General features: G+C 52.4%; 1 protein-coding gene across 1 annotated transcript in view; it reads right to left on the minus strand.

The window, feature by feature from the left end:
• Positions 1–13,147, minus strand: part of STK32B (serine/threonine kinase 32B) — a 480,888-nt gene that overhangs the window by 19,313 nt on the left and 448,428 nt on the right. Inside the window, exons 8-10 of the mRNA XM_037829382.1 lie at positions 9,903–10,019; positions 6,688–6,813; positions 588–719 (exon numbers count right to left, since the gene is read on the minus strand). Coding sequence (XP_037685310.1) covers positions 588–719; positions 6,688–6,813; positions 9,903–10,019 — 375 coding nt within the window. The remainder of the gene's footprint in view (positions 1–587; positions 720–6,687; positions 6,814–9,902; positions 10,020–13,147) is intronic.

Consider the following 13,147-nt stretch of genomic DNA (forward strand, 5'->3'; position numbering starts at 1 on the left):
AATCAGAGAAAAAGAGTCAGCTTTTAGGGTCAAAGCTTCTATTCCTCTTTGTACCAATGTGCATTCAATATGTAAATCTAATTTAAAATAAAATACAGCATATTTTAATAATTTTAACATTTATATTAAATATGCATAAACATACACGTTTCACCTGTAAAATGATAAAATACAGGTTTTAATATTTTTTTATGCAGGAAGGTGCCCACGAAGGCCAAGGTGCCTGGGGCCTATGAAAGTCCTGCTGTATCTCCCTGGTGTCTCCACGGAGTAAAATCTTTCCCGAGGATGTGCCTGGGCAGCTCAGGATAGCGTTCGTTTCTTCAGGAGCTGCACGGAGGCGTCTGTGCAGGGAACATGCTGAGATGAACTGTGCAGTGTGGACGCCATGATCTACAGTATCTCTCGCACCATCTCTTACCATGAAAGAGCACTTGCTTGGTGGTGGCATTTTATTTACTGCAAGTATAGGCATTTGCAAAGGTGAAATGAAATGCCCCCATCCGGCTAACAAGCGACCTAGCTCAGTCATTTTCGGGTAAGTCAAACCCAGCTCATCCCAGCTGTGCTCCCGGGAGAGTGCTCACCAGCAGGCAGCTCTCCTTCGTGCCCTCTTTGGATCTGTTCTTCGCCAGCCTCTTCTTCTTCTTGTGAAGCGGCTTGGATTCTAGAATCATTTCTTCAAGTTCAAACGTGGGGTCACAGTTCAGTCTCCCTTTCTGGAGGGAAGTGGAAAGGAAACAGAGAGTGTCCATAGCCCCCCTCATTGAATTCCTGTTCATGCATTCATTCATGCATTCATTCATTCACTCAGTCAACACTGACGATGGCTGCCATGGGATCCATCAGTTACATTTCTTCTGATGCTGACGAGCAGCACGTTCTCACCGCACACATCATCCGTCCACATCTGTCATCTCACCACCTGGGACGGCCCCTTCCCTGTTAAATCCAGGCATTTCCTTAGTGCCCCCCCATGCATGTTCCTTTCATGGGGTTGAGTTCAGTTCTGCGAGCTCATTTGTTTTCACTTCTGATTGTATCACAATCACATTCCCATCATTGCCATCTTTTTGTAAATACCATTTTAATAATCTAATTTAAAAATACCATTTTGGGTCAAAATCTGCCCAATTTCCTGCTCTGGGGCCCTGTTCCCCTCAAGCCTGGCCCTGCTGCAGGCCACGGGCTCCGGCTGCCTTGCCGGGAGTTGTTTTTGTCTCTGTGACATCCAGGCTTGGACCCCAGGCCGCGGGTGGCTGTTCTGTGTCCTGACCCCAGTCTGAGGCGATACAGCCCAGTGGTCATAAGATCAATAGCTCAGGAGTCCTGCAGGGCAAAACATCCCAGCTCCTCTGCTTTCTTACTCTGGACATGTTACTAAGCTTCTTTGGGACTCAGCTAATTATTTGCAAGGGCCGGCTAACAAGACCTCCTCCGTTTTTCAAGGATTTCGTATTCCTGAATTCCCCTTTTTGCTAAAAACATTCCTAAATTCCCCTTTTTGCTAAAAACGTTTGCGGTGCTTTCACGGTCACCCGTGGACATGCCTATGTGCAGGGCAAAGCACAAAATTCCCAGCTGAGGGCGAACAAGGCTGATCGGGTATTTCTATATCAAATCTATAAAGGGCCCAGCGTTGGTGGGCACTTCACAGAACACACCGACTGTGAAGACGGAAATGAATTGGGCAGGTGGGCGGCAGGTCCTTGCTGACGGGGTGTCAGTGAGCCTGTTAGGACCAAGGTCAGGAAGGAGAGAGAATAAGAGCCACCTTGGAGGTCAGCCGGCCTTGCCACTGAATACTGGATCCTCACCTGTTACCTGTGTGACTTGGGGAAGACAAGTGGCCCCTCCGTGCCACGGTTTCCCATGGGTGTAAAATGCCACAGGCTCAAAGGCAGCAACGGGGCCTCCCTGAGACGGGGCACGCACAGCTTCAAGACCTGAGGCTTCCCCTGCTGCTTCTCCGTCCCTGCCACCTCCCCTACAAAGTCCTGTCCTTGAATCCTACAAGTGACTCAAGGCTGCCTGGGCCCTGTAGCCTTACTCACTTCCAATCAGTCAGTGCCCTCACCATGGGCTGAGGGCAGGAGGAAGAATTTGGGCTTTGCAGACAAAGCACGGACGGAGCTGGGGGAAATGCTGGCTTTTCCACCCTCCGAGGCACCACATCTCACTGGGCCTCAGTTTCTGTACCTGTAACACGAGGCCACGGATGCAAGGGTGTCATGAGTCTGAGATGAGAAAATGCGGGAGAAGCTCCCAGCAGCAGAGGCCCGCTCAACGATGACCGCTGGTATGACAATGTCATTCGTGGGCTGGTGGCATGGATGCTGTCCTTTCCCCCTTCCCTTCCCAGTCGAGAGGGAGGGCCCCCACCTTTCTGCTGGGCCCTCTGTGCATCCTCGGATGCTGCCTTCTTCCCCTCACCTGACTGACACCGCGCTCCTGCCGTCACCAGCTCCTGGAACCCAGCTGTTACCCACTTCCTGCCCCCCCACCATCCCACGTCCGTGCTCCAGCACCAAGAATTTCAGGCCATGTGTCTCCTGGCCTGTTTCCTCCCTCCCTCCCTCCCCTTCTTCCTTCCTTCACTCATTTGTTCATCCATTCACCCATTCACACCAATGCGGGCTCTGGATCTGACTGCTGAGTTCAGGCCCTGCTCTGGCACCTGCTCACTGGGTGGTCTTGGGGGGTTGTGTGCAGTTTATTAAACCACTCAGGAGACACGTCACAGGATTGTTGTGATGCTTAGGTGAGATAATGTAGGTAGGATTTCTAGAACAATGTATGGCTCAGTCCAGTTTGTGGTATCATTCATTCACTCATTCATTCATTCTCATTTGGCAAACATGCCCTGAGGCCCTTCTAGGCCCTTCTGGTTCTTCTGTTGCCACCCGCGGTTCTGGGATCTCTCTCATGCAGAGGCTAAAGCTCCCTGGCAGCTCTCAGCAGGACGGCAGATGCCCCTGGAATGGAGTGTCATTACTGCTGCTGTCGGGTGGGGGATGAGAGAGAAGCGACTGACTGTGCGTATGGAGGTCGGGGGGCGGGGGGCAGGGAAGCATCACAGAGGCAAGCCTGAGCTCGTCTCTCCTTTAGGCATTTACTGAGACCCTCGAACGGGCCAGTCACTGGGTGTTTTGCTGGGGTCTTGAAGGAGAATTGGGAGGTGCCCAGGTGGACAGGAGAGGAGGCCATTCTGGAAGGGGAAGCAGCATGTGTGCAGGTGGGGAGCTAAGAAACAGCACAGCCTGAGGGGGAATGCAGGCTCCCGGGCGGGGCTGAAGTGTGGCCCCTCTGCATGTGTGAGAGGGCGTAGGAGACTGTGTGTTTGTGAGGGAGGGAGGGAGAGCCCGTGTGTGAGTGTGAGTGAGTGCATGTGTTTGGGGCACGGATGGGGAAAGAGTGGCAGACAAGGGGGAGGCACCTGTCTGTGACAGGCTGGACCACAAAAGATGGCTCTCCCACATGCTGGCCCCATGTTGGGTGTCCTGGCACACAGCCCCGGGGAAGGCTCAGGTGTGGGATCAATACGCAGGGCTGCCTCCAGATTACTGGATTTAGTCAATCTGGCCCTGAGTCTGGCAGAAGAGAACCATCTGAGAATGCTAGCGTGGCTTTCTGGAATATCTGTGCATTCTGAAGACAGCAGCCCAGGGAACCTAAGGACAGCCTCCTGGGGATGTAGGAATAAAACAGCAATTACACCAGGTGAGATTCATGGAGGGGGGGGCTCCCCACCTGCTAGGCCCTGCGCCGAGTCTTGGCAGACCCTGTGGCATTTATTTACCCTTCCCAGGATCACTGAGGGGTGCCCACTCTTCTCCTTATTTGACATGAGGAACCCAGGCTATGACGTGGGCCTGTGGTCATAGATGGTGATCGAGCCAAGGCTTGTGGACGCCGGGGTGGGTGCACCATGGGGCCGACAGCCTGCTGGCCTCCTGCCTGGGATGCAGCCCTCTTGGTCTATTATGTATGTTTTTGTGGGTTTGGGGGGCTATTGTCCCCACAACCCCTAGGTCAGCGGTTCTCAACTGGGGCATTTTTGTCTCCAAGGGATACTTGGCAATATCTGGGGAACTTTGGGTTGTCACAATAGAAGGAAGAGTGCATTGGCATCTAGTATGGGTCGAGGCCAAGGATGCTGCTGAATATTCTACAGTGCCAGTCAGACCCCACAGATGGCACGTGCTATAGTGGGAAGCCCTGCTCTGGCCTGGAAGCTTCCCAGCACCACGACTGTTCTCTTCACCAGGGGATCCCCCTTGTGTCAAGTGCAGTCCTGGCGGATGTGGGTGCTCGGTGAGTAGAGAATGGGTGGGTGAACGGATGCAGGGATGGAGGACACGGAAGTCTGTGCTTTTACCTAAGCCGGACTCTTTCTCCCTGGCCTGGGAAATAGCATTGAAAATGGGACGAAGGAAGCTGCCTCTGCTGTGCCCAAGGTCCTCTGCCCGCCGTAAACACACGTGCACATGCATATGCGCTCACACACACACACACACATATATGCACATGCACATGCGCTCACACACACACATGCATGTGCACATGCGCTCACACACACACTGCACATGCGCCCACACACACATGCACATGCGCTCTCACACACACACGTGCACATGCACACGCGCTCTCACACACGCACGTGCACATGCGCTCACACACACACACACACACACACAGCTCACAGCTGGCTGAGCAGACCCCTGTTCAGATTCACGATCCTCTTACAGTGGGAGAAAGGACACAGGGTGCTAACTGAGCCTCCTCCTGTGCTAGGCCTGCCCTGGGCACGTTGTCCCCTCGGCTCCATGTGTTTCTCACAGCAGCTGGAAGGGTATGTGGGGAGCTGGGGAGCCTCCTGAACCCCTGGCAACACCGCGTCCATCCTAGAGGCTGCGGGATGGGGGGAGGGTGGAGGAAGGCTTCCTGCAGGGGCAGGGTCTTGAGGACTGCAGGGTCTTGGTGGTGAGGGAGGTCCCGGCAGTGGGAACAGCATGTGCTAAAGCTAGAAGACAGGGGCAGCGTGTTCTGTGCCCTGCCACTGGGGCAGCCTGCCTGGAACCTGGACTGGGACAGAAGTGGGTGGCTTAGAAAGAATCTGGGGCCAGACTCTAAGGACTGGGCGTGCCATGCAGGTAGGCAGGGATGCAACATTTGCCCATTGAGAGGAGACAGGAAAAAATCAGCGTCACCCCCACTTTGCTTTGGGAGCTTTATGACTAGAACACAGGTCAGGCTGTGGGGAGCATCTAAACTCGGAAATATGCCACACGCTGTAACTGCTGTTTGAGAAAAGGAAACTTGAAGCCTTGGATTCTTGTAGAAACTGAGCTGGGGAAACAGACTGTTTTGAACCAAAAGGAACAACAGAAGTCTTTAAAATAATTCTACGTGAAACACAACCCTCCTTTTGGAAGTCTGGGGCTCCCCAAGCAACCTGCCTAGCAATCTGGGAAGTCCTTTGTGTTTTGGGGGCCCGCGTCCCCACCTGTACCCAGACAATAAGGGGTTGGAATAAGCAACGACAAGGACCGGCTTTTGCTGGTGCTAAATATTCTATGGGAGGCAATTATGACAGCGATGTGCTGTCCAGGGTCCTGGAGAGGGGTGGGAAGTCACAGCTTCCAGCTGTCTCAACCCCAGCCCAGGATTTCTGTACCATTCGTCACAATTCCTCACACGTGCTCTTCCAGGAGAATTTCACCTACTGTCCATCTCTAACGCCCCAGCTTTCCTGAGGCTGTCCTCAAACTGTTGTTTCCCGTTGGCTTTTGTGGGCATCCTGTCATCAGCAGGAAAGGGTCAAACTCCCTGCCAAGGGGCCTCTCTGTCTCCACTCCCACCCGTGCAGTTCTCACTGCTCTCACCAGCCAGAGTCAGTTTCTAAAATGTGAGTCTGGCACTTGACTTTCCTGCCTAAAACACTCCACTGGTTTCACAGCACAACTTTGGACAAAACCTAGATTCCCCCCCATGGCCTCCAGAAGCTTCCATGGTGTGGCCTGGGTTGCCTTCCACCCCTCATGCCCTGTTACTTTCCCCCTAGTTTATTCTGCTCCTGGCATAACGCCTTCTGGCTGTTCCTTGGAACCCCAGCTTTCCGCTGCCATGGAGTGTTTGGCCCTGCCGTTCCTTCTGCCTGGAAGGTTCCGTCCCAGTCTCTGCCTTCCTGGTCCGCTCCCTTCGTTCTGAGCTCTGCCCAAGTGTTGTCACCTCCAAGAAGCCTTCTAAAAAGCCCCCCTGCCCCCAGCCCCTTCCTCCAGCCTGTCCCTCTCGTCCCAGCTTGTTCTCTGTGTCGTGGTCGCCCATGCCACCACCTGCCACGTGTTTACTTGCAGTGGTTCGTTAAGTTCTCCACTTGAGAGTCGGCCCCACGAAGGAAGGGCCTCAGCTGTTCTCATCAGGCCTGAACCGTGAACACGGTGGGTGTGCGCTCTTTGCTGATTCAATGAAAGAAAGGAACCTTAGCACCCCAAAGGACCCAACCACAGGACGAGAAGGGGCCCAGCTGGGACCCTGAGTCAGGTCCAAAGCCACCCCGAATTCCAGGGAACTGTGAATCCCCGAACTCAAGTGGACGTGGCCAGCAGAGGCCTCCCTGGCCAGCCTTAGTGCCAGGGCAGGGACCCCGGGAGGGCTGGCATGGCATCGGACAGGGCTTCCACTCACGTTGGGCACGAAGCCAGGGGCCAGCGCCTTCTCCAACACCGCGTCCCAGTTCATGTCGGCCAGGTAGGGTGCGCTCTGAACGTCTCCCAGGCTGGACAGGCGGCACTCGGGGTCCTTGGTCAGGAGCTGCATCAAAGGGGAAACATGTTTTTGTGGACTGTGCTTCCCTCTGTGGTTAGTGGGGCTCTGGAGGAGGGGGTCTGAGGACAATTAGTGTGTCTCAGCTTTTTACACTCCATAATGCCGTGCCCTGCCTGGGTCACTGCTGTTGGAAGTGTCAGTTTCTACATTTATCCCTTTCAGGCCAGGCAGGGACCGGGAGGCCAGGCCGCTTCCCCAAAGGCATCCAGGAAGGGACCCTTTGGGCAGGGACTAGCGTCTCGGGCTCTGTGTTGCCCTCTGGGACTGGAGCCCCCTGTAACCTGATGTCTCCAACTGATGTCTGCAGAGACTTCCAATTAAAGATAAAAAGAATCAGCCACTGCATCTCAGGACTTTTATCTTGGTAATCTGGAGTAAGAAAATGTCATCAACTTTATCACTGTGCAGTGATGAGGTGACTATGAACTGATGGCCTCATTTGTAGCCAAGGAGACAATTTTTTAAGCTTTTACACAAAGAAAGATTCTGCTATTAAGGGATAATATAATGTAAAATAAATGGAAGGATATTACCCTGCACCCAAATGGGGTTCCAACTTTCCTAAGCATTGCAGCTTACAAAGAGTGAGACGTGCTTGGGCTGAAGATGGATGGACAGAAGCCCTGGCTGGGACTGCACCTGGTGGCCAGGTGACCCTGGGTGGGCTCCTAAGCTTCTCTGAGCTTGTTTCTTCATTGGAAAGTAGGGGGGCTCACAGTCACTCTTTCATTTCCAGTTTATGGTTAGGATGAGCCCCCAATGGGTTGGTAAGGCTTGGGGGCCTGCTAAGGGCAGGTGCAGGGTGCAGCACTCTGGGGGATGAAATTAGTCACCCCAATTGAGATGTGTTCTCAGTGAGCCCATGCCCTGGTGGGTGTGAGCCCACTGTAAATAGGACCCTTTGAAGATGTTATTTTTAGTTGGGTGCTGCCAATTGAATCAGGGTTGGTCTCAGACTGTATCACCTGAGGCTTTATAAAGTGGACCCAGAAGTCACAGAAGGGAGAAAGGAGAGGACATGGCCAGGTGACAGGAGGTGGAGATGCAAGACAAGGAAGGCCCGGGATGGCCAGCAGACAGCACCAGAATGTACAGACCCCGGGAGGGAGCATGGCCTTTGTGGTATATCGACTTGGGGATTCTTTGAGCCCGAAACTGTGAGCCAATCAATGCTTGTCATTGAAGACCATCTGCTGCGCGGTATTTCTCAAACCAAGATGGACACCCAGCTTCCAATAGGCGGGTCCCCACCTGGTCACCGCCAAGGGTCCCTCCAGGCCGTGTGCAGCGCGTGGGCAGAGTCCCACCATGGGAGGGATGCCTGGCAGGAGGGGATCTGCTGGGAATCCAGTCTCAGGGCCTCTGACACCCAGACCCACTGCCAGAGACTTCAACTCACTTGGGGATGGGTAGAGGGAAGTGAGTTATAAGCACCAGATGGTGAACTTCATTTAAAATAATTCAACTACTAGTAATTCAACAAATGACTTAGAGCAGTGTAGGATTCAAGACCTGGAGTCAGAAGGGCCTGAATTCAAATCCTGCCTCTGCCCTCTAATAGCCTCGTGGCCCTGATTAAATGATTCAGCTTTCCGAAGCCTCTGATTTCTCATCTCTAATATCAGAAGAGGACACGGCCCGGCTCCCAGGGTTTGTGAGGATTCAGGGAGAGGAGCCACCACGGTACTCAGGACACGACACACCCTCACCCACTGCTGGCTGCTATTGTAGCAGACCCTGACCCGTTTCTTTTCATACTGATGTCCGAAATCCCCACCCACACCTCATACATAAGTTCTTGTTTTAACAGCTCCAGCTTGACCAGCCTTAATTGGCTTTAATACCCAGATATGGGCAATTTTTAAAAGAAGGCTAACCTAGGAGAAAACTTTGCCTAAATACAATTGCAGAAATCACACTCTCTGAATTATAACACAGATGCCTTGTTTTGTGGATGCAATGTTTTGAAACTGCACTCTGTAACTAGACAATAACAAAATAACTCAAGACTGGCTCCATTTGTATCCTTTTATCTTGTTTTGCAACCCTAAAGTCAGGGACCCTTGGACATAGCCCCCTGAAATTGGGAGCCCTTGCACGTAGCATCTTATTGATTCATATGAGTCAGCCCAGAATTAAACACCCCCATTCCTAAACTATCTTGCTGAACCAAGCCAGTTCTCATAGAGGTTAGCACACCTGACACGCGCCGTAGCCTAAGCGTGTAATTACTCTATGCATACTCAGTAATTAGACCTTGACTTCGTCATCGTCATCTCAAACCGTCTTGCTCATTATCCTAACCTGCCTGCCTTTGTCTGAATGCTGTAAAACACTGGAATTTTCTCCAGTGTGGGGAGACAGATGTGAGGAAACTGCCCTCCTGTCTTTGGGAGGTTAGCCTTTGCTAAGTAAACTTTTTCTCCTCTCAAAATCCTGGTGTCTACTGGTGGGCTCTGTGCACATCGGGCGAGGCCTCACTTTTGAGCTGCAATGCTATTCCTGTCATTATTTAAAAAGCTGGACTGGTGCCAACCATCGGCAAGACTCAGCTCCCTGCACCTCGGAGGGCTCAGGGTGAACAAGGCACCTATCTCGGATGCCCTGTGACGAGCTTGAGTGCATCAGTGCCACTGGGTGGGCTCATTAAAACACAGAAGCTGCCCCCCACTGCCCCTGCCTCTGATTTGGTAGGTCTGAGCAGGCCCGAGAATGTGCATTTTTAAAGCTCCCGGGTGCTGCTGATGCTTCTGGTCCAGGGACCCTGCTTTGAGCATCACCGTTCTGTGCTTTGTTCCGCAGCAAAAAGCTAGGAGATGCCCAACTTCTTAAAGCTCAGCTGGTTACAATGCCATGGGTAGCAACATTTTAGAAGCCACCCACATTAGGTACGTGGCATGGAAAGAGCCTGGGGGCTTTGCTGTCACCGCCATGGCCCCACGCTCTGTCACGCCGCAGGTGGCGGTCCTGCTTACGTCATCATCCCCACCACTGCTCTTTCCCTCGTTTTCTCTCCCCCTAACTTGCTGCTGTGCTTGTTTCTACCGTGTGTGGCTCTCACCCCCAGGCCTTACCTTCCTCAGCAGGGCGACCATGCCCTTGCCCCACGTGGAGGAGAAGTGGACACGCTCCACCTTGAACAGGTGCAGAATCTCCCCGATGGGCGTGGCCGAGTGGATCTCGTATGGCCTCTGCAAGCAAAGCAGGACAGACAGCATCAGGGAGAGACCCACGGGGCGGGCGGCGCCGGGGTGATCTAAAACTGTTGTCACGAAGGATGACTTCTCGCCCTTCAGGAAGTCCTGCTGGTGCTCTTTCCCGGCAGAGCAGGTGGAGCGGCCTGGTCCACTGTGCAACAGGGGCCGGCGGGTGGCACCCCTGTGCCAGTTTGAATGTATTATGTCCCCCAGAAAAAGCCATATTCTTTGATGCAATCTTGTGGGGCAGACATAATAGTGGGGATTAAGCTGGAATATTTGGATTAGGTTGTTTGCATGGAGATGCACCCCACCCAACTGTAGATGATAACTGATGGGATATTTCTGTGGAGGCGTGGCCCCACTCATTCAGGGTGGGCCTTGATCAGTGGAGCCATATAAATGTGCTGACTCAAAGAGAAGGAACTGAGTGCAGCTATGAGTGACGTTTTGAAGAGGAGCAAGCTTGCTAGAGAGGAATGTCCTGGGCGAAAGCCATTTTGAAACCAGAACTTTGGAGCAGATGCCAGCCACGTGCCTTCCCAGCTAACAGAGGTTTTCCAGACACCATTGGCCATCCTCCAGTGAAGGTACCCGACTACTGATGTGTTACCTTGGACACTTTATGGCCTTAAGACTGTAACTGTGTAGCCAAAGAAACCCCCTTTTTATAGAAGCCAATCCATCTCCGGTGTTTTGCATTCTGCAGCATTAGCAAACTAGAACAACCCATCACAGCCACTGGAAGTTAAGTGACCCACCTGCAGGCACGCAGCTGGCGTGTGGCAGAGGTAGGATTCACACCTGCAGACTAACCCCAGGGTCGCTGCTGCGGACATAGGCTGGAGGCCAGGGCGCTCGCCACTCCCTGCCGGGGGGCTTCGGCCCCCAGAGTGGGCAGGGCTGACGGGGCGAGTGCTCCAGGGGCCAAGGGCTGGAGAACACGGGGCTTCCTCCGTCTGCCATTCTCGCCTGAGTCCTCCCTTCCCCACAGTGTGGGTGCATAAGCTCTGTTTTCCTCCAATTTCCGAGCTCGGTAAGCCTCCACCGAGGTTTTTCAACATTGCCATAGGCGGTTTCTTGCTTCTAAGCACCTCCGAGAGCTCAGGAAGGCTTTCTGGACTGTGGCCCGGGGGCTGCAGCTTGGCGAGTGCCCAAGCATCGCTTCCCGCCCTCCACACTCACCCGCCTGAAAGAGCAGCGCTCTCGGAGCCTCTCCATCCACCCCCAACCCCCACCTGGCTCTGGGTCCAAGATATTTTCAGGTGTGATCAGGGTCCAAATGGCCCAGGACTAGAAAAAGCAATCATTTCCCAAGGGCGTCTGATGTGACAACCAAACTGTTCCTGGAGATGTGTTGAGGAATGGATTCATGATCAAGCCACGTGAACTTGATTGTCTGACACAGAAATCTTGCATTCAGAGGCTGCAGTAAAACCACCCCGGAGCTGGGGGCTCCTCGAAGGTGGGAGACGAAACCAATGCTCACCTCTGTGTTCTCAGAGCCCAGAGCAGTGTCCCCTGGAGAAGGTGTTTGCTTGCAGGGGTGCATCTGTGCCTTTTTGGGGGGTCTCCAAAAGGGGACCCAGCTCTCTTCTCCCTCTTTTGTTCAGTGCATGGAGAAGTCTCCTTTCTTAAAATGTGCAGAGCAAAACCCAACCCTGTGGGCTCCCTAGGCAGGCTAATTAACTTGACACACCATTAAGCTAGCATTCTTTAAATATTTCTCTAAATGTTCTTTTTAAATGGGAAATGGGGAATGGTTCCAGCGAGGAACATTTTAAAATTTCCACCGGAAGGTGCTGCCCTCCGTTACCCTTTCCTGGTAATAAAGACTAATATAATTAAAAAATAATAAGTGAACAGTAATTGAAAGGGCTTATTATGTAATGCAAAACTCCCCCAAACTTTGTGAGTTAGAGATTAACTCAAACAAGTCAAACTTCGAGCCCTACGATGCAAATAAGCCCTGCAGAAGCACCTTCTCTGTTTGGCTGTAGATGAACTCATGTCCCTCAACAAGAATATGGGCAAATATTAAGATTAATATTCCATCTGTTCAAGGTAAAGAATTCTGTTGATGCTTCATTCTCTCTCGGTGGCCTGAGGACGCATTGACTCAGAAAAGCAGGTGGCATTTATAAGGGAAAGTAATTACAGGTACTGCTGGTAAAAGCCCTCGTCACAGCGGGACATTGGCTGTCATGACAGAGTACAGGTGTGTCTCTATTCCAGGAAACTCAACTTACAAGGAAAAGAAAGCCAATTTACCAAGACATAGAGGGAAGAAAGAGGAAAGAATTGCCAAAGACCTGTTACTTTAACTGTTAGCGTTGGGCTGGCCCCTGGAGACCATCTCATCCAATGTTTGTTTTTATCTCCCTAAATCTTTTAATTCAAATTCGCAAATACAGAACAAAGTGAAAAACAGTTCCTCAGGCAATCTGAACCTCCAAAGCTTGGAGGACTTTATTTTTTCTTTTGTTATGGAGCTGTTGAATCTCCCCTGCAGCATCCTGGAGTTACAAGAAACACAGCTTGAAATCCACTGAACAATCCAAGACGTTCCTTCCTCCTCCATCCACGGAAATTTGAAACAAAGCCTAGATGAGTGAGGTCACAAAGTCGATCACCTCTCAGGTTTGTGACATCTGGCACAGGATCTTGTCTGCTTTGCCAAGAAACAAGAAGTCAGTGGTCAGCCCAATTGTTGGGACAACGAACCAATGGCTGGAGACACAGAGGGTCTCAATTCAGCCTCCGACCACGAGGGGCGCTCCGTAAGCCTCGTCCACTCATCAGCCGCCCCTCCCCCCACGGCCTCTGTCTATAGACCCCCAAGGAGAAGGAGTCAAAGGCAAGGGGGGTGGTTGGTGGAGAAGCAAAGCGCTTGAAAGTCCTTATGGCCCCATAGTGTGAGCTGTCAGAACCCCCTACCAGTCCTTTTAAGGACCTACCGCGTGCAGTGCAATGTGCTAAGAACTTTACATTCAGGATCTCATGCGACCCTCCTAGTGACTCCAGGGCAGTGTCTGCAACTGGAGAATTCCCTCCCCCCAAGGGGGCATTTAAAAATGCCTGGAGACATTTTTGGTTGTCACACTGGGTGGAGGTAGGGGAGC

Source organism: Choloepus didactylus, chromosome 3 (assembly GCF_015220235.1).
Source record: "Choloepus didactylus isolate mChoDid1 chromosome 3, mChoDid1.pri, whole genome shotgun sequence".
NCBI lineage: Eukaryota > Metazoa > Chordata > Mammalia > Pilosa > Megalonychidae > Choloepus > Choloepus didactylus.